General features: G+C 40.7%; 1 protein-coding gene across 2 annotated transcripts in view; it reads right to left on the minus strand.

Moving 5' to 3' along the window:
* Nucleotides 1–1,323: 1,323 nt before the first annotated feature.
* Nucleotides 1,324–26,547, minus strand: part of map1ab (microtubule-associated protein 1Ab) — a 91,607-nt gene continuing 66,383 nt past the window's right edge. For both annotated transcript variants that reach the window (XM_023272622.3, XM_055009396.1), the window contains 5 exons: nucleotides 21,669–21,751; nucleotides 20,864–21,001; nucleotides 8,560–20,548; nucleotides 6,868–7,100; nucleotides 1,324–5,733 (listed from right to left, as the gene is read on the minus strand). In XM_023272622.3, the coding sequence (XP_023128390.2) occupies nucleotides 5,578–5,733; nucleotides 6,868–7,100; nucleotides 8,560–20,548; nucleotides 20,864–21,001; nucleotides 21,669–21,751 (12,599 nt within the window). In that variant the 3' untranslated portion in view covers nucleotides 1,324–5,577. The remainder of the gene's footprint in view (nucleotides 5,734–6,867; nucleotides 7,101–8,559; nucleotides 20,549–20,863; nucleotides 21,002–21,668; nucleotides 21,752–26,547) is intronic.

The following is a 26,547-nucleotide window of genomic DNA, read 5'->3' on the forward strand; positions in this document are numbered from 1 at the left end:
GCAACATTTTCTGGGGGTTTTTGTGCAAATGAAGTACAGAACTTTGAGGCAGCTGGCCAGGATTTGTATGCTGAGTCCTGCATGTTGTTAAGTTTGTACAGGAAAAGTTATTGCCTGTTAAGCAAATTCACGCAGTGCTGATCAAGCCAGTCACCAGCAGGTAAATCTTTACCCCTAACCCTTTATTTCGCCGTATTCCAGAATTTTAAATGAGGTGTCTGTGGCGACATTCCCACACTGGTGCATTTTACGTCAACAGCAATGATGTGTTTGCCAGAGCTGAAGACTGTTTCTGCTTGCACAGCTGTATTGTACTATATTTTGTCCTTAGTGCTAATTAGCAAATGGTAGCATGTTACAACACTAATGTTTAACCTCAAACTGTAAATCTCAAAACAGCAGTGTTGGTTGGTTGACCATTTTAGTGAAGGACCAAATATTTGCATATTTAAAAATGTAATTAACAAGCATTAGCATGCTAACAAACTAAACATACATAATGACTATAGTAAACATCACTGCGGTAATTCCACTGTCCCATGGAGCACGTTAGCATTCCTATAATAGCATTAAGCTTAACTCTCCAAACCCTAAGCAGTTTCTGGTCCTTTTTTATTTGCTTCTGTCACATTTTCACTAAATGTTGGGCTTGTTTTTCACTGCATACTAAAGTCCTGCACCTCTATGGAAATAACACAACCATAGCCAGAAGAAGAGAGAACTCAAAAGGGTTTTCTGTACAAGTTGATGCATTTACATCACAAATCATACAAAAATTTTTTTTTTTCACAAAATCGAGAAACAACTGGATTCCACTTGTACAATACATTTTGAAATGCCTAAATGTGTTCCCAATCCTGGTAAAAATAGTGCTTCTATATATATTTATTTCCATTTGTTTTCATACTTGTCTCTCATCTCTTATGTACAGTTCAGCTGAAAAGACCATGACGTATATATATATATATATATATATATATATATATATATATATATATATATATATATATATATATATATATATAAACGGGTTATATTTAAAAATAATTTTTCATGTTTTTTTTAAATCACAAATGTAGAATAAAGTAATTTTGAGCCAATATTATGATTCTAAGCTTGGATTTGGTCCATTTTTCTAATGGAAGCACACATTCTGACATGTTCAAGAACTATAGCAATTGAAAGCCTGATTGTTGTTGTTTTTACAATTCCCAACTCTCCTAAATAGTATAATTTTGCAACTAACATAAGATGTTAATGCATATTCACATTCTTGATATATAAAGTGACCTGTAAAGACACAAAAGAAAAAAAAAACACACATTTAGATTTGAATGTACTTTAATTGATGATCACCAGGCTGTTTCCCTTTTACAATGAATCTGCAGTAGTTCTAGTTTTACCAGTTAGATTTAAGAGACAGAGAGATATTGAATATTGCGCTGAGGAAGAAAAACATAATTAAGATTAATACGATGCAAAAAAAGAGAGAGAGAATCAAACAGAACTACCAATACAGCATCTTCTTAACAACATGTTAATAGGGCAAACAAGAAAAGCACAGCCCAGTATTATATTACTGTAGGTCATTTCAGTACCAGTTAAGACAATTAGCTTTTTTTCAAATATACCTCTTTAAAATAGCATTAGATTTTTTATTATTTCCATGTTAAACAATTACATTCAGGATTATAACTAAATAAATCACATGCAGAAAGATTAAATGGACAGATGACACCATATGCTCATTGTGATCAAATGATATCTTCATTTTAATGCAGATATGGAGATGAAATTGAACTGAAAGATGCACTTTTTTTTCTTTCTGTATCTTGTCAGTTTTGTGTCATTTTCAAGGAACAGTTAGCAGTTTTGATCATCCTGTCACTAAAATTGGCTAAAATGAACAGATATCACAGGAAGGATAGTTTGTTATATCTTTAAGATTTGTTCTTTCCAGAGCAATATGTATAAATCTGTGTACAGTATGTAAGTGTACATGTAGCATTTGTTTAATTTTACTGATGGTTTGAGTCTGCATGTGTTTCAAGTCGTATTCAGGAAAAGGAAAAAGTTGCAGCTGCAGGTAGTACTATTTCTGTGTTACTGTTAATATGCTTGTTGTGGGATCCCAGTTGCTTTCTGTGTTTGGAACAGAACTGCGACTGCAATGATGAAAAAAGTATTTGCTCGCCTACTGTTCTCCCTTAAATTTATTTCTGTCTAAGTTGGTGTGAATGGTTTTTTTTATTAGTTTTTTTCTCTTGTTTTGATCCAGCAGCATCCATATGGTAGTACCAACTCTACATTCAGAAAAATAGATCTCCTGTATAGTGCATTCAGCTTCTGTATAGTCATACAGTTTAGTATTGAGTGATTCACAGCATTCTGCTAATGCCTCAAAATCTCAAGGCCGGGTATTTGGAATTTGTCAACTTAAAAATATTATTCAAAGACAGTACAACAAATCAGACCATCCATAAAATCTGATCCACACATTAAAAGGCTGCTTTCTGCTTTGAACACATCACATACGGCATCGGAGAAGGAGTGAAAGGGCCTTTTTGCTTGATTGGTTCTCAAACATTCAGACATGAACTGTTTTTAAGGGAGTCATTTTAAAACCTTCACTGTGCCCTTCAGATAATCAGCTCCCTCCAGACTAGGGTGTATTTGTACCTGTGTGTACTCAGTTATATAATGTACAACATACATCAAACTCTGAGATTCTCCCCAAGTGGGATAAAAGAAGCTCTGAAACATCACAATCATGGGATTCTTGTCGAGGTTTGCACAGAGCATAATGGACAACTGTTATGATGGAAAGAAAAGGGAAAATCAACAGTCAGTGGAAACCTTGTGACTCAGCCATCTTTGATTTAAAACTAAGGGAGAGCAGGCAGAGCAGAGAGGCTTTAGATGATGAGGTATAACATAGTGAGAGTGTTACGAGCAGGTTTTACAGAAAAAGAACTAGTGCAAGGTGACAACATAGACTAGGCTTCTGCGGAGTTTGTCCCATGTTTGCGGTAGAGAACTGATTGAAGTTGTGCAAGCAGAACATCTTTCCTGCTTCTGGCTCCTGACAATCAATCTGTTAGCAATTGCTCAAAGAAAACTCCTGTCTGGAGATCAAAATCTGTCCTGTTGCCTCCCTCAGCCTGGTCCACTCATAGATTCAAATCAGTCTTTAAAAAACGATCTAAACAAAAAAGTGTTTGGTGAGCCTATTAATTAATCAGAACTGCATTTTCTTCACGGCACAGAATAGGAGATATATATATATATATATATATATATATATATGTATATACATATATATATATATATATATATATATATATATATATATATATATACGAGGAAAGAAAATGTGGCCTAATGTCATTTTAACTGGAGAATATGAGTAACTCTTAATCAAGCAGAAAGACCTTTCACATTGAACCCACAGAAAACACCATGCTGCGTTATAAAAACAGCTACTCAGTGTGTATCGTATACTCGCGCACACACAAAACTACTTCTACAACATTCCTACTTTATAACTGCGTCCAGTACAACCATAATCACCACATTCATGCTCATTCTATAAATATTACTCTGGGATTAATATCAGGTAGTTGTTTCATATTAAGATGTCGTCCCTCACCATCAGCAAGCTCAGGTTTATGGAACGTCTTGTACACATTTTTAAAATTTCTTTTATTGAAAAGCTATTTCCTGCTACTACACTAACACTCTGTGCTTCAACGACAAACAAAAACCCATGTTTAACCTGCGCCTCCTCCTCCTCAGAAAAGTGCATTCCTATTTGGTGCAATACTTTGCTTAAAGACATTCATACTGGTTGAAAGTGGTATTTCAGGATGTGGAATCTATGCTTCATTGGGTTATGCAGTTCCAAAGTTATTTCCTAAGTTTGAGGAATAAGCATGTACTATACAGTTTGAAAACTTGTGTATGAACTGATTGGTCCTCTGTTTCAAAGTTGTGTACTTGGTTTTATTTGATTTACCCTGGTTTCTGGCTCCGCTTCAAAATGGCTGACATGTCCTTAAAATATCCCCCTCTCTCCAAAACCACAAGCTAAAGGCACATGAAAGAAGCCTCCTGTAACACACTTCCTCTTTTTTTTCTTGAGAAATAACCCCAATAATAAATATAAATATTGCAGTTCCCACCGGCATATCATTCCCTCTGAGGGGACAACCAGACAAGCTTTCATTGCTACATTAGTCACAGGTCGCTGCTTGTTTTTTCCTTTGTGGTATTGACAGAGACGGTATAATGTGGCTGAACAGGAGGAAATGATGGAAACGTTAATTAAACCTTCTCCTCAAATGCATCATAAAAATACTGCATTCGCCTCAGTACCTTAATTGGTTGCATCATCACAAAATATATCATTTATTCAACATAACCTCAATATTGATATGAAACATTTACCCTATATGTATACTGGAGTACATACAACCAACAAAGACTGTGACCAAGACTTAAAGAAGAACCATTACACCCAGCAGAGATATGATTAGTGTAGAAACATCGTCCCTTCGCCTGGTGCCTACTGGATTCACTTGAGCATAGACAGCCAAACGGTGTAGTAATCTATCTACACGAAACTGCATTCCACACTTGAAGGCTGGCTAAAGAACAGATTAACCCTATGTAGTTCTCTCTGAAAGAGTCCGAGCTAAAACGCAAGCATCATGCACCAGCTAAGCTGTGAAAGCCAAGAAGAAAGAGTGGCAATTTCAGGCACCTCCTAAAACTTCACCACAAATGACAAGAAGGAACTTTTTTTTCACTACATAACATCAATTCATGTCATTATTGAGTTAATCCAAACACTAGTGCAGCGTGAGCAGAATTGCAACGGATGCATTTTTTTGTGTGCACCGATGGAAAAGAAAGCATCAAATTAAGAAATGTTTCTACTCTTATAAAAACATTGTGCATACAATCTAGACAAATATTTCATCATTTGTCAATTGAGATGTCATTTTGGAAAAGTTGGCTGTTTGGAATTCATGTTTCAACAGTGTTTTGGCACTTGTTTTGGCCACTTGGAGAATTAAATTTCTGTCTTAAATGCAATTTGAGCCATCAGTGTAAGAACTCCGTCTTACTAATGTCCACTTTAAATGTTGCATTATTCATTTATGGGTAATGACGTTCTTTCATCTGTTAGATAAGAAGCAAACGAAGCTGTCAGGTGTGATTATGTGATTGCAAATGATTAGACTTATTTTTTTTTTTACCACTGCTGTTGTTAGTCCTAGTATAAGAAATGTGTTAGGGCAGACATGTAACTGACGGAAGAAAACAAACATGAAAGTACAGTATTATCTGCGTGATAACCCCACTATCACAAAGCATACACCCAGAATTTCAGCTAACAGAATCTAGTGTATTGAGGGCTGCAGCAAATGCATTTGAGACTGATACCATGAGAGAATGAGAAGCTTTGAAGAAGCAGGGAGTGCTGTTTGCTCTCGCTCTACCTCCACATGACGAGGAGGGGGAGGACGGGAGGGGCGGTGGTGGCGGAGAAAGCAGAGTGGGAGCTCGCAAAGCTCAGAACTCGATCTTGCAGGCAGGAAAAGACTCATCCTGCATGACTACGGTGCTGCTGGAGGCCAGAACCATGATGTTCAGGTCCTGCTGCCTCTCGTGGGTCTGCTGGTACCACTCCCGGGTCACCTCCGTGTCATGGGTCGGGATCAGGGTCACCTGATGGGGACACAAAGAGACAAAACTAGAGAGGAGGTGGCAGGATTCGAGTGAAAGTCAACATGAATTGCCCATGTATACTGAAAATAACCTGCTAAATTCATTAACTGTATTGTTAGACAGTTTGAACAACATGTATGTTGACTTTCTTCTTTATATATATATAGCAGGAGCCAGTGGACAGTTCATTCAGCTTTAGGACTGAAACAGTAGCAAAGGAAAGCCTGGTTCTGGTTAAAGGAAACAAAATATACCAACCAGAATTTCTAAGCTCATGGTCATCTCCAAAATATTTATAGGCTTAGACGATAATACATATTAAGTGGTGGCTTGAATTAGGTACAGTAACAAGTAGTACTTCATTTAGCTTTGAAGCCAGTCTATATTTTAGAATGTCTACTTAAAATAAGGCTCAGTCTAGTAAAGTGTTGGAAGCAGTAACAGAGTGTGGAGACATTTTTAAAAAAAATAAATCTGTTGATAGGACTAGGCTGCACAGTGGTGTAGTGGTTAGCACTTTCGCCTTGCAGCTAGAAGATCCCCGCCTTCCCGGGATCTTTATGCATGGAGTTGACATGTTTTCCCTGTGCATGTGTGGGTTTTCTCCAGGTACTCCGGCTTCCTCCCACAGTTCGAAAACTGCTGAGATTAACTGATTATTCTAAACTGCCTGTAGGTGTGAATGCGAGTGTGATTGTTTGTCTGTATATGTAGCCCTGCGACAGACTGGTGACCTGTCCAGGGTGTCCCCTGCCTTCAGCCAAAGTCAGCTGGGATAGGCTCTAGCCCCACCGTGACCCTAATGAGGATTAAGCGGTGTATAGATAATGGATGGATAGATGGATGGTATCAACAGATAAAGGCTTTAACATTATATATCAACATTAGCCCAAAGTAAACATTGACAAGTAGAAAACGTAATTGGCCAAAATAAGTTGGAAAATATCTCATCATTACAATGCATCCCTAATACGCAGTCATCTGGGATTCCTTTTGTGAACTTTACAATTCCCCTATTATCTCTCTAACAAGGGAATGTTCCCTTTAGTTGAAACCAAAGCTGCATGTGTATGATAGACAAAACTGTATATAGTACCTACAATACACGTGCATTCAGAGACCGAGGATAAATACCTGTAAATTAGAGCCCCACTGAGCTTTGCCCTCCAGCAGGGCATCCAGGACCCCACGACTGGGCTCTCCACTGCCCGGGTCATTCCCACTCACTACATAGTATGCTGCCCGCACTCTCTTGAAGAATTCTTGGTCTACGTTCTTGGCACTGCAGTGGTTGGGCACATAGGCCAGGTCAACATAGACGGGTGGTCCAGGGGGGACAGTTGAAGTAGATTTCTGGGAGTTGCTTCCTTCAAGTGAGCAAGAATATCAACCAGCTTTAGTATAACAACTTTACATATTTACTAAAATTGCAGTGCAGAGCAACTGAATTAAGCAGCTTCTTCATCAGCAGAACAAGCTGCTTTGAATTTATTTACACAAGTACATTTTTCTGCAAAATACTGCCACATTGTGTAATTGCACAGAATTGTGTCTGTGCTGCAAATCCATCATTCTAATGCGCCCCAGCTTCCTTTACAAATTACACTTGTTCTGCTCGTTAATCTTTCACTGCACCTAACTGCACAATTTAATCCCACCGTTTACATCAGGACTGAACTTGACGTTATTAAGTGTAGACTGAAATAAAGAGTAACCAGTCAACCAGCAACCAGCAAATGTGCAACTTTCAGAAGTGGTATCTACTAATGTGAGTTTAACACTTTATAGTTTATGTTAGTGTAGTTAGGTGTATTCTAATTAAGAGTATTAGCAAATTTATATATTTGGAGTGCATTTTATTTGGATCTCAAATAAGATTCAGAACTCTGAAAATAATGTCTCTTTGTGCTTGATCTGCTAATAATGGTATCTGTTCAGGAGTTATCACCTAGATGTTTTTTTTGTAAAGAAAATATTTTTGATTCATTTAAGTCCAAGTAAATAACCAAATCCAAAAATTTTATATAATTTTAATATTTGTTCATTTGACAGCAATGTTGCAGTTTCTCAATTTTCAATACAGAACCTGCAACAATTGTGCTGCACATAAAGTTTATAGTTATCGCTTATCTTTAACTCTTGCCCCTCCTTGAGCTTTTTTATACATTGCATAATTAAAATACACAGCTTTAATTCTCATACTACCTGTATAGAGGTGCCATCAACTTTGACATCACTGCTTTGTGTGCAGCACTCAATGTGCACAGTTCTTAAAGCATGCTCAAAAATGTATAAAAACATTCTGCTTCCACTAACAGGTTGTGCCTGATATGTTTTTTTTTAATTTTGAAAAGGTAAAGATTCTTGAAATACCACATTGAAAAATCCAGAATCTGTGACTATCCAAATATTTGATTTCCAAGTTTATTGCGGGTTGCAAGCGGTCTCCTACATTAGTGAAAGTTCATTCTTTGTATGTAAACTAAATGCTTGGAGTTTCCACTTGGCACTTGTGTAAGCTGCCTATTGGCCCAGGACTGGCTTAAAAACAAATCAGTATCTAACAAATCCTGCCTGTGGAGCTACAACTCAACTTTCAGGCGAGTTTAGATAAATCTTCCATTTTCAGCAGATACATTTGAAAACTGTCTTTTAGTGTCCGAATCTGAAGATATGTTATTCTGTCCAGTGACAGTAAAACATTCCGGAGAAGTAATGATTAATTTTATTGTTTCACTATTTTAATGTGGTGTGAGCAGATTTTGCATTATCTTGAATGTGCATTCATGTTATGTTATGTTGCAGAAATTGAGAAGGTTATCTCACCTGAAGTGCTCTTGATGCCGTTGACTAAGCCTTTTCCAGGGTTGAGGATCTCACTCCTTGAGCCTTGGGTCTCAGACATCTTGATCAGCCTGGAGCTTCTGTCCGTGTCCTTCCTCCTGAGGGAGGCTGATCGAGGTGAGGCAGAATCCTTGGCCTGCTTCACTGGAGTAGAAGACCTCTTCCTGGATTCCCCTTTACGAGCAGGAGAGGCTGACTTGGGTTTGCCCTTTCTGAGGCCCTTGGTGGTCTTGTGCTCCTTTTTGAGAGGTTTCTCTGTGCTGCTGTGATCATTGAGAAGAGCCTCTGGATCGACCATGCACACATCTGGGTGGGGAGGATGAGGTAGAGGGTCCTTCATGGGTGTAGGGAGGGGATCGTGAGTCTTCTGAGATGATCGTGGTGAGGGAGGATGGTGGCCCCCACCAGCTCCAGAGGCAGATAATTTGTCCACTGGCAGATGCTCAGCGTCTTCATCTGAGTCCAGATTTCCCTCCGCCGTTATGGATGGACATTCCTCAGTTTCTGGAGGGACGTCAGAGTCAGACTGTGAAGGCAATGACTCGCTCACGGATGTGGGAGGAGTTTCCTCTCCAGCTAAAGTCACAGCCAAACCAGAGGACATTGCTCCAGGCAGCTGGTGTGGCCCCTGTGCTGCGTCTCCATGGTGACTCTGAGTGTGGTGACGCCTCTGCTTGTGTGACCTCCTTTTCACAGAGTGTTGCTCTTGATCGTCCTCATCCCCTTCCTGGGAGTGGTCACTGCGGCCCTCCCCCTCGTCACTGGAGAGCTGATGAGGACTGGGATTGATGAAGGATGGAGAGAGGTCTCCTTTGCGATGTTTATATTCGCAGGAGAAGCCTTGAGGGGAGGCAGAGGAGGAGGTTGCTCCGGTGTTCAAGTCAGAGGGACGATCAGTTTTTATGTCTCCTTTGCTAGAGGTTTCTGTGTGAAATGTATCTTTTGAGGAGGACACGGAGGTCATATGAGAGCTGGACATCCATTCCATTGCTTCTACTGCTTCCTCTTCTTCCTCCTCATCATCATCGTCACCATACCCTGGAGGGGGGACACTGGGGCAGTCATCCGGCCTTTGTAGTAGCTCCCAATCAGATATACTGCTCTTTCTCCTCATTTCTAATCTTTCTGGTGGCTTTTCCAACAAACCTTTTTCCTCCACTCTTTCACCCTCCCCTTGTTTCTCAATTTCTACTTTTTCACTCAGCTTGGGATCAGCTGTTGCTTCTTTCTCTTTTGTACTATCTTTACTGGTCTTTTCATCCACTGTCTTGTCTTCTATTTTCTGCTTAACTTCAGTCTCTTTCAGTGTCTCTGTCTTTTCATCTTTTTCACTGGTTTCTTTTTCTGACACCTTGGCACCTTCCTTCAAAGGTGGAACAGCTCCATTTGGCTTTTCCTCTTTTACTTGCAGTGTTTTCTCTTCACTCGCTTCTGTTTTGGGGAGGCCTGTTATGACACATGAGGTTTTGGTAGTTCCACTATCACTCAGTGGAGTGGCTGAGGATGTCTGTAGAGATGTATCCATTGCCACATCAGGTTTAGACACAATGGTACTAGAGGTTATGCTGACTGTCTTTGTTTCTGTGGAGTATATGATACTCTCTACTGCATATGGCTCAGTAATTGATGAAAATGTCTCTTTTTGCTCAGTCACTTTGCTTTTTTGACATTCAATGCGGCATGGTAGGGTGCTGTCCTCCATTTCAAGTGTATCAGGCTCCTTGTCTTCAGCTGACCCTGGGGACCCCCTGTCAGAGGAGTCAGCCCTTTGGAGTGGAGAGACATCAAAGTGAGCCAACGTGGATGAACTCTCAGACACCTTTGCACTTTCTGTACTTTGTAGAAATGATGCTGTGGTGGATGTTGTAGTCTTATTACTAGACTTTGTATCTGATTCTGGCTTTGCAGAACCACCTTGATCTTCAGGCTGCTTGGCAGTGGTCGACAAGCCTGGAGACGAGGGTCTGGCCTCTTCAGACTGGCTGGGTAAAGACGGTTTTGTTGTAGGTGTCGTTGTCACCTCCATGTACTCATCTCTCTGAAACCCTCCAAAGCAAGAACTTGTAGATGGTTTTGTGAATGATGGTTCCTCTTTGGCTAAAGGTACTTCAGAGCTTGACATTGCAAAAGTTTTAACTTTTTCTCCTGACTGTTGGCTCAAAAGGGCAGACGTTGAGGCTGAAGATGAGTAACTGTATGATGTAGAGGAGTATGTTGAAGTAGAGTACGTTAAGGTTGTGTATGTGCAAGCTGATGAGATCGTTTCCTCATGTTTTGCGGTAGTATCTTGGGTCTGCCTCTCACCTAGACTACCTTCTTCTTGAACGTCTCTTTGGCTGAAATATTTATCATCACTTAGTTTGGATAGCTGGGAGGCATCTGAGAACGCAAGTGATTCTTTCTCATCTTCCTTCAACTTTACTTGGCTGTCCTCACTATCAAAACCCTTAGAATAATCTGAAGATCTGCTCGGTCCAATATCGGCATAGCTACCTCTTAGGGGAGGGGATGGACTAGCTGTAGGTTTAGACATGGACTCAGAATGATCAAGTGGCAAAGAGCAGCCTATCAGGCTGCTTGTGGATGTTGGCTGACAAGTTTCCTTTGTCAAAAATCTTGACTCTGGTGATAGAGAGACTTGGCCTTCATCTTCTTTTTTTGATTCTAGTACCTCAGAAAAAGTAATTTCCTCTGCTGATGACAACCTCCTCTTTGTGGTCGGTTCAGGAGATAAATGCTTTTTGTCTGTGTCCCCAACTTTCTTTATTTCAGTATGCTTTGGGACATCTGGTGGAGCAGAAAGGCTTTCGTCCATTTTGAGTGAACCTGGGTCCGGTGATGGAGATGTTTTACCAAGATCTTCACTCTTTGTCTCAGATGGCTTGGATGTAGTTGTATCACTAACTGCACCCTCCTCTTTGTGTAGTTTTGATTCAAGTGGTTCTTTACTTACATCTTGCTTGTCTGTCTCTGAGATTTTAAATGCTGATACATCATCAGGTGTTGGTTTCCTGGCTGTTTCCTCTTTAAGGAAGCTTGATGCAGGCAACTGAGACTTTTTATTTGAGTCCTCTAACTCTGCTGACCCAGCACTGTCATCAGAGCCACGTCTGCACATTTCTTTTTCAGACTGCTCTCTGGCACCCTTTTCCATATCTACATCACTTGACTCCTCCTCTTCTTCCTCCTCCTCCTCCTCCTCATCCTCATCTTCATCTTCATCATCATCAACATTGAAATCTTCCCCCTCCACAAGTAACCTTTTATCTATCAGGCTCTCCTTTCCTTCAGGAAAACCTGGGGCTTTACAAGGTGAAGAACTGCTAATTTGACTGTTATCAGAAGCCAATACATTATCATCTATTTCATGTCCTATGAAGGTGGCACCAGGGACAGTCCTTGAATCGCTTGGTGTTTCTTCTCTCTCTAACAGTGATGCTTGTTGAGGTAAAATGTCTTTTTCTGCAGGTGAGTGCCGACCAGATGGGGATGCTTCTCTTTTATGATCAGAGGAATCCATTTTGTCTTTGAGTGACTCATCAGATTTTTCTTTCTCTCTTTTTGTTTTTTCCTTCTCTGTGTGTTCTCCAAAAGCAACGCTAGTAGCTGGGGCTTGGGCACCAACCTCTGATTGGTTCCAAGAGGGAGAGGGTGTTTCTTGTCTTATTGATACGCTTGCTGTCTGAACGGCAGCACTTGAAGAAACTACATCACATTCGCCTGTCGCCCGTGTATGAAAAGCTGCAGCAGCGCCTTCCTGCGTATCTTCTTTCTCCCTCTCTGATTTCTCAGGTTTGTCTTCTTTGGGACTGAAAGAATAAGACTCAGCAGCTTTGGACATTTTGTTGTCTTGCATGTCTACAGATGAAAAGCTCTTGTCAACATAAGTTGTGTCTGCTCTTTCCTTTCTCTCACTCTCCTCCTCTTGGCCTTTCTCTCGGTCTTCATATTTAGGAGAGACGCTTGGACTGTGGTGACTGCTTCTTTCACTCTCGGTGAGGGACACTGGACTATAGTCGACCCTACTGAAGGACAGAGGCTCTTCTTTGTACTGATCATCCAGGAGGAACATGGCTCCTCCTGCCTCTGCCTGGCTTGTTCTTCTGTTATCGTCAATGCAGATGTCAGAAGCATGATCAAAACCTAAAGAAACCTCACTCTCTTCTCTTGAGTCCAAATCTTGATCTTTTGGGATGGGCTTTTCATACGGATCATATTTTGATGCACCACAGGGTTGTTTCTCATCTCCAAGGCTTCTACCGACTGTTTCCTTTTCTGTGTCTTTCTCTCGACTCTCAATTTTTGCAGTATCAGCAGTGAGTCTGACGTCTTCAGATTCTTTCTCCAACATAAAATATGAACAAGGCTGTGATAATCCAGGAGAAGCCACCTCTCGTTCTCCTTCCATCTCCCTTTCTGCTTCCTTTCCTGGTTTCTCATCCAGCTTTGTCTTTTCTGTAGCACCAACTTCAGAGCTCATCTGAGATGGCACCTCTTTCTCGTGTTGAGGTGTTTCCTCCACACTGGATTGGCTTTCAGTGCTTGAAAGTGTGCAGCTTCTGGGTTGGCTGTCAGTGCTTGATACTGTTGACAACACAGGCATTTTCTCAGCTGAGTCTGACACTGGTTCTGCTTTGACAGCTGGGATACCAGAAGCTGTTTCTTGTTTTGAAATAAAGGTTGTCTCCTCCTTTGATGTGACAATAGCAAAGGACGGCTCTGGCTTTGCAAGTGGTGCAGATGTGGTTTCTGTTTTCATAATATCTTTGTCTGCTTCAGGGGAAAGCCTGGATTCTTCTTTTCCAGACTCTTTAACGTCTTCATCCACAGAGGGCTCTTGCATTGTAAGCGTAGGTATAACCATTGGGGGCTGCTGAGACACAAGTGCTTTGGTTTGGTCACTTGTCTGTGGAGTTTGGGTTAAAGGCAAGCCTGCAGAAGAGATGTCATGGTCAGATTTTCTTGGCTCCACTGACAAAGGCCTGGAACCTGCTCCCCCCATACAAATATCTTCCTCCTCCTCATCCTCTCTGTCTTCATCTGATGACTGAACCACAAAGGCAGGTTTGTAATCTAACTTGGATTCCAGCACAGCTTCTGCTGATGTTGTCTCTGTAGGCTGTTTAATGGTTTTGTCCAGGTCTTTCTCCTGTAATTCCTCTTTCTCCCATTTCTCCTCTTTGGTGTGGTCTGCATCAGTGGAATCATACTTGTCTTTCTCTGTGATCTCATCAGCCTTCATGCCAGCAGCATCCTTCTCTTTAATCATCTTTTCATCTTGTCCTGGTTTTGTTTTTTCATCTTTGACATCTTCAATTTCATACATGTATTCTTTTTCTTGTTCTTTCTCCATTTTCTGTTCTTTGCTGAGTTCTGCAACATGTGCATCATCTTTTTCCTTTTCCATCTTCTCTTCCTGACTGAAAATGACCTTTGATTCTTTATCTTGTTCTTTTTTCTCCTCCTGGATGTCGTGGGGAGACACACAAATGTCAGTTTTCTCTGCATTTAGGTCTGCACTTGATGTTGTTACAGAAGACTCTTGCTGCATTTTGACTGATGCAGTGCCAAGAGTTTCCTTCTCTTTCTGAGTTAAAGGAAGTTTATCAGAGGTTTCTTCTTGTATATGCTCATCACTAACCTCTAAATTATCATCCTTTGTAGTCTTTTCCTTTTCCAAGGTCTGTGGAAGACATTCCTCTTTTTTATCATCCTTCTTGGCTTCAGACTCGAAAGGATAATCATCTTTACCTTTCTTCTCTTCTTTGGTGCTAAATGTTGGAGTGTACATCTCCTTCTCGGTTTCCTGCTTGATAGATACAGCTTCATGACTGCCCTGTATGACTGCATCTTTAATATCCTCCTGCGTTGCTTCATCTTTAAATGGTTCTTTCTCTTTTGCAGCTGTGGGTTGTTCAACAGTGGCATCTGTTTCTTTCTCTCTTTTTATTTCATCTTTCTCAGTTTCTTTATCCTTCATTGCCTCCAAAATGGGCTTGTGGTCATCAGTAATACTCTTCTCCAGCTCTTTAATGTCCGGTTTTATTTGCTTCTCAGAAGTGTCACTTTTTTCCATCTCTTTGTCATCCTTAGTGGTTTTAACAGATGTATCATCTATTTCCTTTTCCTTCTTCTCTGTAATGGATACAAATTGAGGAATGTCAATCTTCCCATCCTCTTTTTTAACCTCAATTTCTTTATCACAAGTTTCCTCTTTTGGTGTTTCTTTTGCCTCCTCCTTGATGAGTTTTACATCTGATGTAACATCTTTCAGTTCAACCTTCTTCTCCTCGTCTGTCTCAACATCAGCAGTGTCTTTGGTTTCCTCTGGTTTGGAGGGTTTCATATCAGAAATTCCATCCTTAATTGCTACTGTATCTTCTTCTTCTTTGACGGGTCTGATAACAACACCATGATCCTGACCTGTCACTTCTTCTTCCTTGGACAGTTTGACAGTGAGCATTCCCTCTTTATCTACAGATTTCTCCTTTTCGTCTTCAATCACTGATACAACAGCACAAATATCTTTACTGATTTCCTTATCTTTTTCATCTTTAAGGGTTGGTGTAGAAACAGAAATGACATCCTTTGTGCTTGTTTCGTCCTTGGGTGTTTTGACAGGAGTAATATCTTTGCTCATCATTACATCCTCATCCTCCATCTTAGTTGCTTTGACAGCAGCAGTGACATCTTTACTTGCCTCTTGCTCCTTTTCTCCTTCCATAACTGGCTTAACAGATTGCAGTGTTTCTTTTGCTTCTACCTTGGTTGTTGCAGAGAAATCATCATGCTTAGATGTGATCACATGCTCATCCTCTAGTTTGCTAATGACAACAGCATCCCCTTTGCTTTCCTCTTGTTCCTTTTCTTCTCCAACTGTTGATTTAACAGCACAAATCTCTTCCTCACTTGGCAGTTTATCCTTTTCCTCTGGTGTGACAAATTTAATAGCAGCAGTATCATCTTTACCTATGCTATCCTTATCCTCTTCTATAATGGTTTTGGATGTGTAGGCATCATCCTTTTTTGCTGTTATATCTGCAAGATGTGCTGTGGAAGGTTTAGTGTCAGTACTATCTTCTCTACTGGAGTCCTTCTCCTTTTCTTGCTCGGTGGTTGACTTTGCCACAGAAATCTCATCTTTACTTACATCATTTTCTTCCACCTTAGTGAGGCTAACAGTTGAGATAACATCTGTACAAATCTCACGCCCCTTTTCTTCTTTCATGGTAACAGCAGATTCATCATTTTTACTAATAATTTCTTCTTCTTTGCTGAGTTTAGCAACAGTGATGTCACCCATCTCTTTCCCTTCTTCCCTCTGTTCATCTGTAAAGGGCATGGCAGCAGAAATATCTATCTTTTCCACATCCTTTTCCTCCTTTTTATCTGCAGTCACTTTAATATCAGAGGTTTCTGTATCCTTTTTCTTCTCTTCATCTTGAGGAGGTTTAGTGATTGGCATATCATCTTTCTTTGCCTCTTTTTCTACCTCTTCTTTAACAGACTTGACATCTGAAGAGAGGACCACATTAATATCTTTGTCTTGACTCTTTATTGGGCTAATATCAAAAGTATCACTCTTTTCAGCCTCTTTCTTGTCCTCTTCTTTTAAAATCTTACTAGCAGACACATCATCCTTTTTTACCTCAGGCTCCTTAATCTCACCTTTGCTTTTAAGGTCAAAATCATGTATTTGTGTTTCACCTTTCAGCTTCTGTTCATCTTGGATTTGTTTGGCCTCGAAGCTAACAATTTCCTTCTCTGGCTCTATGTGTTCATCTTTAATGGATCTATCAACAGTGACAGTGTCCTTTGCAATTTCTTCTTTGACAGGTTTAATGTCAGATGTATCATCTTTTACGTGCTCTGTTTCTGCTTTCTCATCTGTGATTGACATAAGAGCAGACACGTCTTCCCTGATCTGGGTAACAGATTTCTGTTTCTGCTCATCCTCCACTTGTTTGACATCTAGGACACTGTCCTTTTCTGTCTCCTGTTCCACTTTGGTGGTTTTAACTGCAGATTTATCGTCATGATCATCATCATCTTTCTTGTTATCATCACCATCGTCCGAGAAATGCCTCTCCCTCTCTGAAAATTTACCTGGTGCAGGCACTTTAGGTTCTTTCTCTTTGAACCTGTCACCTGTGTCATCATAATATTGTGCAGATAAAATATCGGAATCCGTCCCTGAAACTGGTTGTTCTTCTTTTAAAGCTGCACCAGTGACAGGTATTGTTTCTGCATGTTTTACTTCATCTTTTGGCACAGATGAACTGTCTTTTTCTGGCTCTTTCATCACTGAAGCCACTTTGATGCCCTTTTCGAATGATTTTTCCAAAGATGTTGGAATGTCCACTTCAAGCTGACCTTCTTTCTGTCTGTCAGCATCTTTCTGTGTCTCTGCTATTGTGTCATCTCTCTGTTTAGTTTCATCATCAGCTGTGACTAGGTGAGAAAGCCCCTCTTGCTTTGGCAGTTCAAAATCAGGGAAGCCCTTTGTCTTGTCTTCCACTGGTGACTGACGAAGTGGGGAGTGAGCTGCACTCGAGGGTCCGGACTGTGGAGGGGACGCCATTTTCACAGTGATATCATCCGGACTAAAGCAACGCTCTTCACTCTCTGAAGTTACTGAGTCAGATCCAAATGGTCTAGTAGGCACGACTGATGAAATATCTTTAGGGGCAACTGCGTCAATATTTTCCTCCTCGACTGGTAGGTGGATTGGTTTTATGTCATGTTCAGACTTTTCGGGAGACCCTGAACCGGCAAGCTTTTCAATGCCTTTCTCTTTCACCTGTAGAATCTGGGATGAAGCATAGCCCTCTTGGAGTTTTTCAAGTGAAATGTCAACATTAGGAGTTTGGTCTTCTTCCTCTTCTTCTTCTTCTTCTTCCTCCTCTTCAGTAGCATCAGGAACTTTAGCCACTGTCTTCATTTCTGCAATAGGAAGGTGTAAATCATCAGCTGGAGATTTGGATTGTTTATCATCCTCTAAAGAAGGTGGTGAAGGAGTTCCTGCAGAAAGTGACTGTTCTTTGCCTTGGGTGGTGTCAGGTGAGGTTGACAGGAGAGCCGTGGTTTTGGGTGGTTCCTCAGCTGGAGGTGCTGTGACAGATGCCACAGATTGGTCTTCAGCAATAGAAGTAGGAAAGGAGGACACTTTGTCATACTCTGTGATGGACGTTGCAGAAGAGACATGTTCTTCTTCTGCCAGAGGAGCAGTGATGATGTTGGTGAACACAGATACTTGCTCATGCACACCTGGAATAAAACTCTTGTCTGTCATGGCTGCAGCTTGTATCTCCCTCATCCCATGAATGTTTACAAATGAGCCTGTCTGATCTGGAACAGAGATATCGTAGGCACCAACATCGTATTGAAGGTGTGGTATTCTCTCCTCAGCCTCCTCATGAATCTCCTCATCAGAGATGGTCTGTTCCGTCTCAGAGTAGCCGGGAATCGTCTCATCTTGTATGTAGGAGATAGGTTCGGCGGCGGCAGCACCTTGAGCGACTGAGGTTATGGGAGCAGTGGCCCCTCCAACATGTGACAGATAGCCCTCCTCCTCCTCTTCTTCATCTTTGGTTGCAGTAAGAATTTCAGTGGTTCTGCTTTCCATTGCCTCTTCTGGTTTAACTTTGATTTCTTCATCTGCTATTACATCTAAATCCTCAACTTCCTCCAGTTCGGCTTTCTCCACTGCCTCCTCCTCCTCTTCTTCCTCTTTCTCGTCCCTGGATGGAGTCATTTGTAGCCCCTCTATTGTCACAACCTTAGCTGAGAGATTTTCTGATTTTTCCATTTCTTCTATTTCATGTTTCCTGTCAAGCCCATCATCCTTTAAATCCTTCCATTTTGATTCATCTTCATCTTCACCAATTCCCATGTCCTCTTCCTCCTCCTCCTCCTGCTGTGTTTTCTTTTCAGCAGCTGGGACCTCCTCCTCCTCCTCTTCCTCTTCCTCATCTTCATCTTGCATTGCTGCTCCCTCATCCTCAAACTTTTGAGCCTCTTCAATTTCCCTCTCTTGTGTCAATTCCCTGTCTTTATCCTGACTTTCAGCTTTTTCTGGGGCTGACACCAACTTTTCAGGGGTCTCTGATGCAGGTGGGATTTCAGAAGTTGCTTCTTGTACTTCTTCCTTTTCTTGGGTAAGGCTTTCTGCTGTTGGCTCTGATGGAACCTCAGCACTGTCTCCTGGCTCCGCTGATACAGCTTTAACTTCAGCTGTTTCCAGTTCTTCAAAATCCTTGGTAAGGTCTTCAGGTGTTGAGGGAGCAGATGAACCCTCTACAGCTCCATTTTCTATCGGTTCAGGTTGAATAGCTTCAACTTTTGGCTCCTCTGCTTTGGGTTCAGCAGGTTCAGCCTTGGCTGCTTTACTTTTTCCAGTTTTGGCTTTACTTGACACTTTAGCTTTATGTAATGTCTTTCTTACTTCTGGTGTAAGTGGTTTTAGGTCAGGCTTTAAAATTTTTCTCAGCTCAGGCTTGGATGTGTCCTTCTTCTTGTCCTCTTTGGACTTGCCATCTTTTTTCTCATCTTTTTTAGCAGAGTCATCTTTCTTTACTTTCTTGATCTCTTTCTTTTCCTTGTCCTTTTTCTCTTCCATTTTTGACACCCTTTCCTTAGAGTGCTTTTTTAATGACTTTTCTTTCAAGAGTTTTTTCTTTTCTGGCACTTCAGTTTTAGATTTTATAGTCTTGGTCGGCTTTTTCTCCTCTTTTTTCTCTGATATATTTTCCTTCACAGAGTCACTCTTTGCCTCTGTGGTCACTGACACATCATCTTGTCCTTCAGTTTCTTTCTTTGAGGCCTTTGCAGTGGTTTTGGGGGATGATTTGAGACTCTCTTTGCTATCTGTTCTTTGTTTTAACTTGGTTTGTTTAATAACAGAGGGAGGAGCTCCTGAGGCAATGTCCTTTTGTGTGGCTACAGGATAGCGCAAGAAGTCAAGGTGCTTCAATTTTTCTAGGCCCTCTAGGATCTTGTTTTGTGGTGCGTTCCCAGGGAACAGCACTCTGACGATCTTTTCTGCAGGATTGGCAGGAAGCCAGACAACTAAGGCTGTAACTGATGTCAGGTAGGGCACAGATATTTCTCCTTCTTTCCCGTTGGGTAGCACAATACCAGTTTTGGCCTTGCTGTTGCCAGCCCATTTCTGCATTAAAAATTGCATCTCTTTACTGTCTTTGACAGGGTTCAGAATATACATGTCTAACCTGCCAACTCCCATCTTGTGGAAAAGTGTAATGGGCTCAATAGAGTTGCTGACCACTCGAAAGAGAGGCTCCGGCTTGATTCCTAGTTTGTTAAGGTACTGTAAAGTAAGTGAGGCCTCCTCAATGCTGCGCTTCACTTTGAGATTTGATTCTGGCATACGGAGCTTCTCAGGTACGTTGAAGAATACCACACCTAGTTCAGGAGAGATCAAGTTCTTCATCCAGTCGCTATAGTTGGTGGAGCCTTGTGACTGCTCCTCCTCTTGTTCTGCTATCTTCCTTTGGAGAAGCCCATTGATTCCTGGGAGATTGTCAGCACCGATGTGAGTGAGCAGAACTGAATCGATGCGGTCCAAGTGACGAACCAGCTTCCAGAAACAGGATTTTCGATCAGAGCCTCCATCCACTAAGATGTTGAAGCCATTCACAGCAAAGAGCGCAGAGTCTCCTCGTCCGCCGGGAAAGATGTAGCAACATGGTTTTGAAAGTTTCAGAAAACCTCCGGAGGTGGGAGGCTCCAGAAGGTCAAAAGGTGAAGGAACATCAACGGTTTCAGAGATGTACTCTGTGAACTCTGTGACACCCTCCATCTTTGGGAGAACAGGTTCAGGGTTTAGTTTGTATTCCAGGAACTCCCGCAGGGTCTGCTGCTGTCCCAGAGAGCTCCAGCCCACCTCCCCGCGGCAGGACACAGTAAGTGTAGCCTGCTGCTTGGGGGCTGCTGTGCCCAGTAATTCACTGACCTGCAGGTAAGACACACCCAGACATATCTGAGTCAGTGGTCATGCACATAAACAATTGACAATCTATGTGTCAAGGCAAGGTGTTCATTTTTTTCAAGACCAAAGTGATCACTTCATCCGGAAAGTCAGCAAGTTGAAATCTGAATACTTTGATTTAATTGTTTGTCATTTTAGGGTTTTCTTTTTGCCAATAGAACTGACAAATAACTTATAAAAATATGGACTTTCATAATAAACCATTTGAAACCACACATATGCATTTCTGAATGTACAGTTTAAAGGTGTTTAAGATTTAGAGGACAGTAGAAGACTCACCCCAGGATCAGTAAAGATACTTGAAAAGGTCTGGTAGGTGAAAACCCCAGTTTGAAGGAGAAGGCCACCGTGATCTGAGCTCTGGCCACTCAAGACCAGAAGCTTACGTCCTGCTGAGTCGGTGACTAGAGACTGGATCTAGGACACAGACACACAGAAAGAGATAGAGATGGGAACAGAGGACAGTTAAAGGAGAGACAACATTGCCAAGATATGAAGAGAAATACCTCCATCACTGAGAAAGAAAGGCACATTTAAACTGTGCCAAGGTTAACAAGATGTAGCCTAAATGTCCTTCGCTTACAGATGATGTTTAATATGGAATAGGAGTTGGTATCAAACCTATACTTATTGATAGCAGCTGAGATCAACAGCATGCAGTGGTGAGTCACGATGACTGAAGGCTGGCAAAAACAGGCTGACACAGTAGAGGTGACAGGAATTGTGGGGCAATAGTGTAGAGGTATGATATACAGTTAAAGTCTAGCCAGATGGGATTCAAACTTGACACTTGCTGCCTCCATGTGGTATGCAACCTAATTATTCAGTTATAGGGTCATCCCAGAATTTCAATTTTTTTAAAATTATATTTCTATTTAGCATCAGAGAATTTTTTATTTTTTTTGAAAATGAAACGTTTTTTTTTTTTTTTTTGGAAAAAAAAACACTCATTTTCCTTATAGCTAGAATGGATAAATGTAAGCATTAACGTAAGCTGAACTTTCTTCAAGCATTTCTTAATGTATTGCTTCTTCAGTAAATCCAATCCAGCAGAGTATAATACCTCAGAATATGTTGAACTTACCTCTGACACAACAGTGTCGACTGAGGGATTGACAAGTACCACAGTCTCTAGGACATCACTCCTGTGGTGGAGAGTCCTTTGTCCTGTAGGAGAAGATTGAAAACATTATGTTGACATTGTTTCGTTGAGCAAATTTAAAGGAACTCTACTGAGCCTTGAAGTTTGGATGAGCTAAACAAGTTAACCGACACTATTGCCAGACATTTGGCTGTCTGGTCTGAAGACATCCTGCTGGACGGCATCCAGACCTGATCAGGAAAACCTCTTTGAGTCAGGCAGATTTACTATACTGCATTCTGCATCGTATGTGGGGCAATCCCTATATAGAGGCAGTCAACCCACTTGTGTATCAACCCAAGAACAAAAGTTGGAATAGGAAATAGGTCACTGATGTCTGTTGGATGAAGTTTAAAATTAAAGCCACAAGCACAACATGAAAGGTGAGATCAATATTTACAATTCATATGAGAAATCAGACATAATTTCACGTTTTTTCTCGTACTTTCCTTGACAGAAATGTATCATTTGTGCATTGGAGGTTGAAAAGTAGTCTATTTCAGAACTGTCTATGATGACACTAACAACATGCATTTGAAACACTCCACCCTTATGAATATTTAATATAGATATCAGTACTTCATCATTTTAGAGATGATGTTGAACTTTTAATTCCCTTTTGATTCAGCACAGATTAGATATTAGCCAGGCCTAATAATAGGAGGATCTCAGTGACTCCACCATCCACCGGGATCATCAGTGCATCCCCTGAGTTTGCAGTACTATGCTATCTTTTAACAATCTGGGTGTCAACATGTGTTTTCCATGCTTCCATGCTTTCCAGCTACTGTGCGGTATTAAAGATTAAGATATTATTAAAGCATAAAGGACAGTTATCAGCAGTAAAGATGCAGAAGAGTTTGGATGAAACTGATTTTTTCTAAATGAGAATTTCATACATTAAAGGGAAAAAATCCACTTCTATATCAATGCAGTAATCAGTGTCGTACTTACAAGTCTAGACTATCTGTGAGTCAGAGGGAGAAGCACTCAATAAGCAGCAGTTATATTACAGATGATAATCACAGAAATATTATCTGCTTTCAGTAGATCCTTTTTCTTTATTGACCTAAATAGCATTAACTTTGAAACACTGATTTAAAAAAAAAAAAAAAAAAACCCTGAAAGGCATCGTTATAAATTCAACCACATTTTCTTCTTATCTAGCAAACCATCATCCGTGACATTTTCATATAAAGAAATGTCAGGAGTTTTCTTCTCCTTTCTATGTCACTACCTAATGTCAGATCATGAAATCTCTCACTTTGGCTGTCTTGGTTGCTCTTTTTTAGGGGGTGTAGGAATCCAACTTAGAGCAAAAGATGCCTTCTGCATGTTCAGCAGGATGAAAAAATAAAAATCCCATCCTTATAATGAAATGCAGAGTTTTAACAATGACATCCATATCTACAAGCATGAATTAATCTCTCTGTATTGCACAGCATGCTGGAGTTTTAAATCAGGTGTCAAAAAACTAAATGTGTTCAGGAACCTTTTGGATTGGAGTAAATGATGCTCCATTAGACAAACTTCTCTTGCAGATAAGCTGTGCAAAATGAGAATTGTGTGAGTTTTTTGTGTCAGAGTTGTGCTATGATGTCTTTGAGTTGATTACCTAAACTGTTGCACATGCACAGATCGCAGTGTAGATGCTGAAACTATGCATTGTGCAGCTCTGCTAGGAAGTGTCCAAGAAGAGTTTCTGGTGCTGATGTTCTGATGATTAAAAAAAGGAGGTCTGTGTACAGAGGAAGGATTGAAGCCTCAAAAGAAAGTAATCAACCGCGGGCGTACATCATCACCATGTGTTGGCAGTGTTTATGTAATTATTCTTACTGCCAGAAGGGGGATGACAAAGTTCCATACTGCAGGTTTAATTGCTATTTTTTTATCCTATCCATCCATTATCTATACGCTGTTTAATCCTCATTAGGGTCGCAAGGAGGCTGGAGTCTATCCCAGCTGACTCGGTCGAAGGCAGGGAACACCTGGACAGGTCACCAGTCTATCACAGGGCCACATACAGAGACAAACAATCACACTCACATTCACACCTACGGACAATTTAGAATGATCAGCTAACCTCAGAATGTTTTTGGACTGTGGGAGGAAGCCGGAGTACCTGGAGAAAACCCAGGGAGAACATGCAAACTCCATGCAAAAAGATCTCATGAAGGCCGGGATGCAAACCAGAGATCCTCTAGCTGCAAGGCAACAGTGCTAACCACCAAGCCCCATTTTTTTATTCTATCTTGTTTTAATTTATTTATGCACCTTGTTTTGCAATTTTAAAAATGAATTATGAAATGCGTTCAATAAATAAAATGGTTTTGGCTTGTGAGACTTTCTGCGACTCTTCAGACGATCAAAGAGCACAATAATAAACTGGAATCTGACGCAGGAGCCACAGTAAAAGATTACAATAAACCGTCCGGCGATTCCAAAAAATAAAATTAGTGCCCTTAAGAATGATACTGGTTAAATTTACATGGCTAAGGAGCAAAAACTGAGCCCAATAAAATGATGAAAACTGTTTAAATGATAAAATCAATGTTAAACAAGGCATGTGAAGTGAAGTTATATTTACAATCACTGTAGACTTAACAAATACAAAGCAAACACTGAGAGAACATCACTGCAGTAAACTGGATGATGTGGCTCCCTCTGTTGATGTTACCATAGCAACACAGTGACTGGCATATGTTTCTCCTACTGAAACCGCCATCACTAATGTGAGGTAGAAAGCAATGACTTTTAATCAAGTGACCGCTGCATGGAGCGATGAGAGGCGACTGAAGGACTGTTGATGGTGGAACAACGACCGCCCTCACTGATCAAATGAACGAGCTGGGACAGCAGTCAGGAGGTGTTCTAACACTTCAGCAGATCTGCCCACAGACGTGTCCAGTTTCACAGCACGATGACTAAGCTTTGAGGGTGAGCCATGATTTGCAAGTTTGCACTGATACTTCCAACACTGACAAGAGCAATACACAACACTGAGGCACCCTCATCGATACGGGCACTGAGACGCCGGCATCGCCCAGCTGCAGTGTGAATCTGTAAATCCAGTTTCAGGAGAATGAGGCTCTGAGGGACAGAGTGTCCCTTTGACTTGCTGATGTGCTTTTCTCAGGTGAAACAGAGGAGAAAAGACTGCATTAGCTGCTGTTTATGGCTGCCTGTAGGGTGACTGCTCGCTGACACTGCAGGCTGGTACAACAAGACACTACAACAACAAAGACACTCTAAGTTAGTGTGAAACGCTGCTGTTTGCCCCCAGGGGTCAGAGACTGTCACCACCACTGCAGACTGGAGGCCTCACATCATTCTCACTTTCACTCCCAATCACAGCAAACACGCTTCAATCTGTGTAGGTGACAGATACTCAGCTTTCTGCATTTTATTGTTTGATGTGCTGTGACTTGCTGGTATTTGTGTTTTGTATATTAAGCTACTTGATTTTGGCAGAAAAATTATCAGAAACTACTTTGATAATTAGTTCAGATTATTTTTGAGGTATAAAATCCACATCCTCACATTTAAACCCCTAACCTTGAAACAGGCCAGCGGGCTTGAAAAAATATGTTTTCTTTTTTAAAAGTCACCAAAGTTGCACAATTTATCAGAGCTACAAATCTTAAAAAAAACAAAAAAAAAAAAACCTAAAGAATCCTCATATTTTCAACTTTCTGGCAGTCCTTGATCTGTTCATCTGTGATGTGCCATTCGACTGTATAGTTCAACCATATCCAAATTAAAGACTAAACTAAAATTATTGGTTCAAAACGTCTCATTTAAGAATTAACCAAAAACCATTTGTTTTAACCAGATTCTGTAAAAAACAAACAAAAAAAACCTGTGCTCCTTATTGCTATGGAGAAGTGAGTGACTCAGCTGCGACCAACAGATTTTCAGCTGAACTGCGTGCTGTGTTTACACAGAGGAGATAGAGACAAGTATGGAAACTAATTCAACATGGAAGTAGTTAAACATTTATATTATGCAGTAGTGACCTTTTTTTTCACTATTGGTAACACCTGTGGATATCTGTACGTGTTGATTCCAGGTTTTTCAGTTCTCGCAGAGGGTCAAGCTCATGTTATTTTTCAAATTAATTAATTTATTTATTTTTCAGATTTTCTTTTCTTTTAAATGGTATAAGAAGATAAATATTTGGAGGTTTGTATCATTGACAATCATTACTCTGCCAAGGAACGCGGCGAAGTCTACTTTTCTCCATCTATATGTCTGTCTGTGCGCAACATTACTCAAAAACTGACTAACGGATTTGGACAAAATTTTCAGGGAAAGCCAGAAATAACACAAGGACCAAGTGATTAGATGTTGGCAGTGATGCGGCTTATAGTGTGGATCCATGGATTTGTTAAAAATTTCTGTATCATTGCGAGATAGCAGAATGGCGTCATTGTAACTATGACTATGTTACTTGCTACAAGTGAACACTACGTCAGCTGCCTGCTGACGATGACATGATTGCGATCCTACTACAAATCCACCGCTGCGGACTTATCGGGACTTATCTGTCAGATATGATACAACGACTGAGCAGCCTTGGCGGAGTACTGCGCTCTTGAGTGCTTTTCTTGTTACACTTGTTTAACAGCATCAGATGCTACATTTGTAGCAAATCTGACGAATGTGGGCTTTTGGGTTCAAATGAATGAGAAAATGTTGGTGAAGTGAATCATTAATGATGTTCTGCAGTAACTTAGGTGATTAAAAATCCTGATGTAAGAAAATGTATTCTTATATTGTTCAAAATTTACACAGTTAAATATATACTGATGCACAGTGAAAG

The sequence above is a fragment of the Amphiprion ocellaris genome, chromosome 3, assembly GCF_022539595.1.
Source record: "Amphiprion ocellaris isolate individual 3 ecotype Okinawa chromosome 3, ASM2253959v1, whole genome shotgun sequence".
Lineage (NCBI taxonomy): Eukaryota > Metazoa > Chordata > Actinopteri > Pomacentridae > Amphiprion > Amphiprion ocellaris.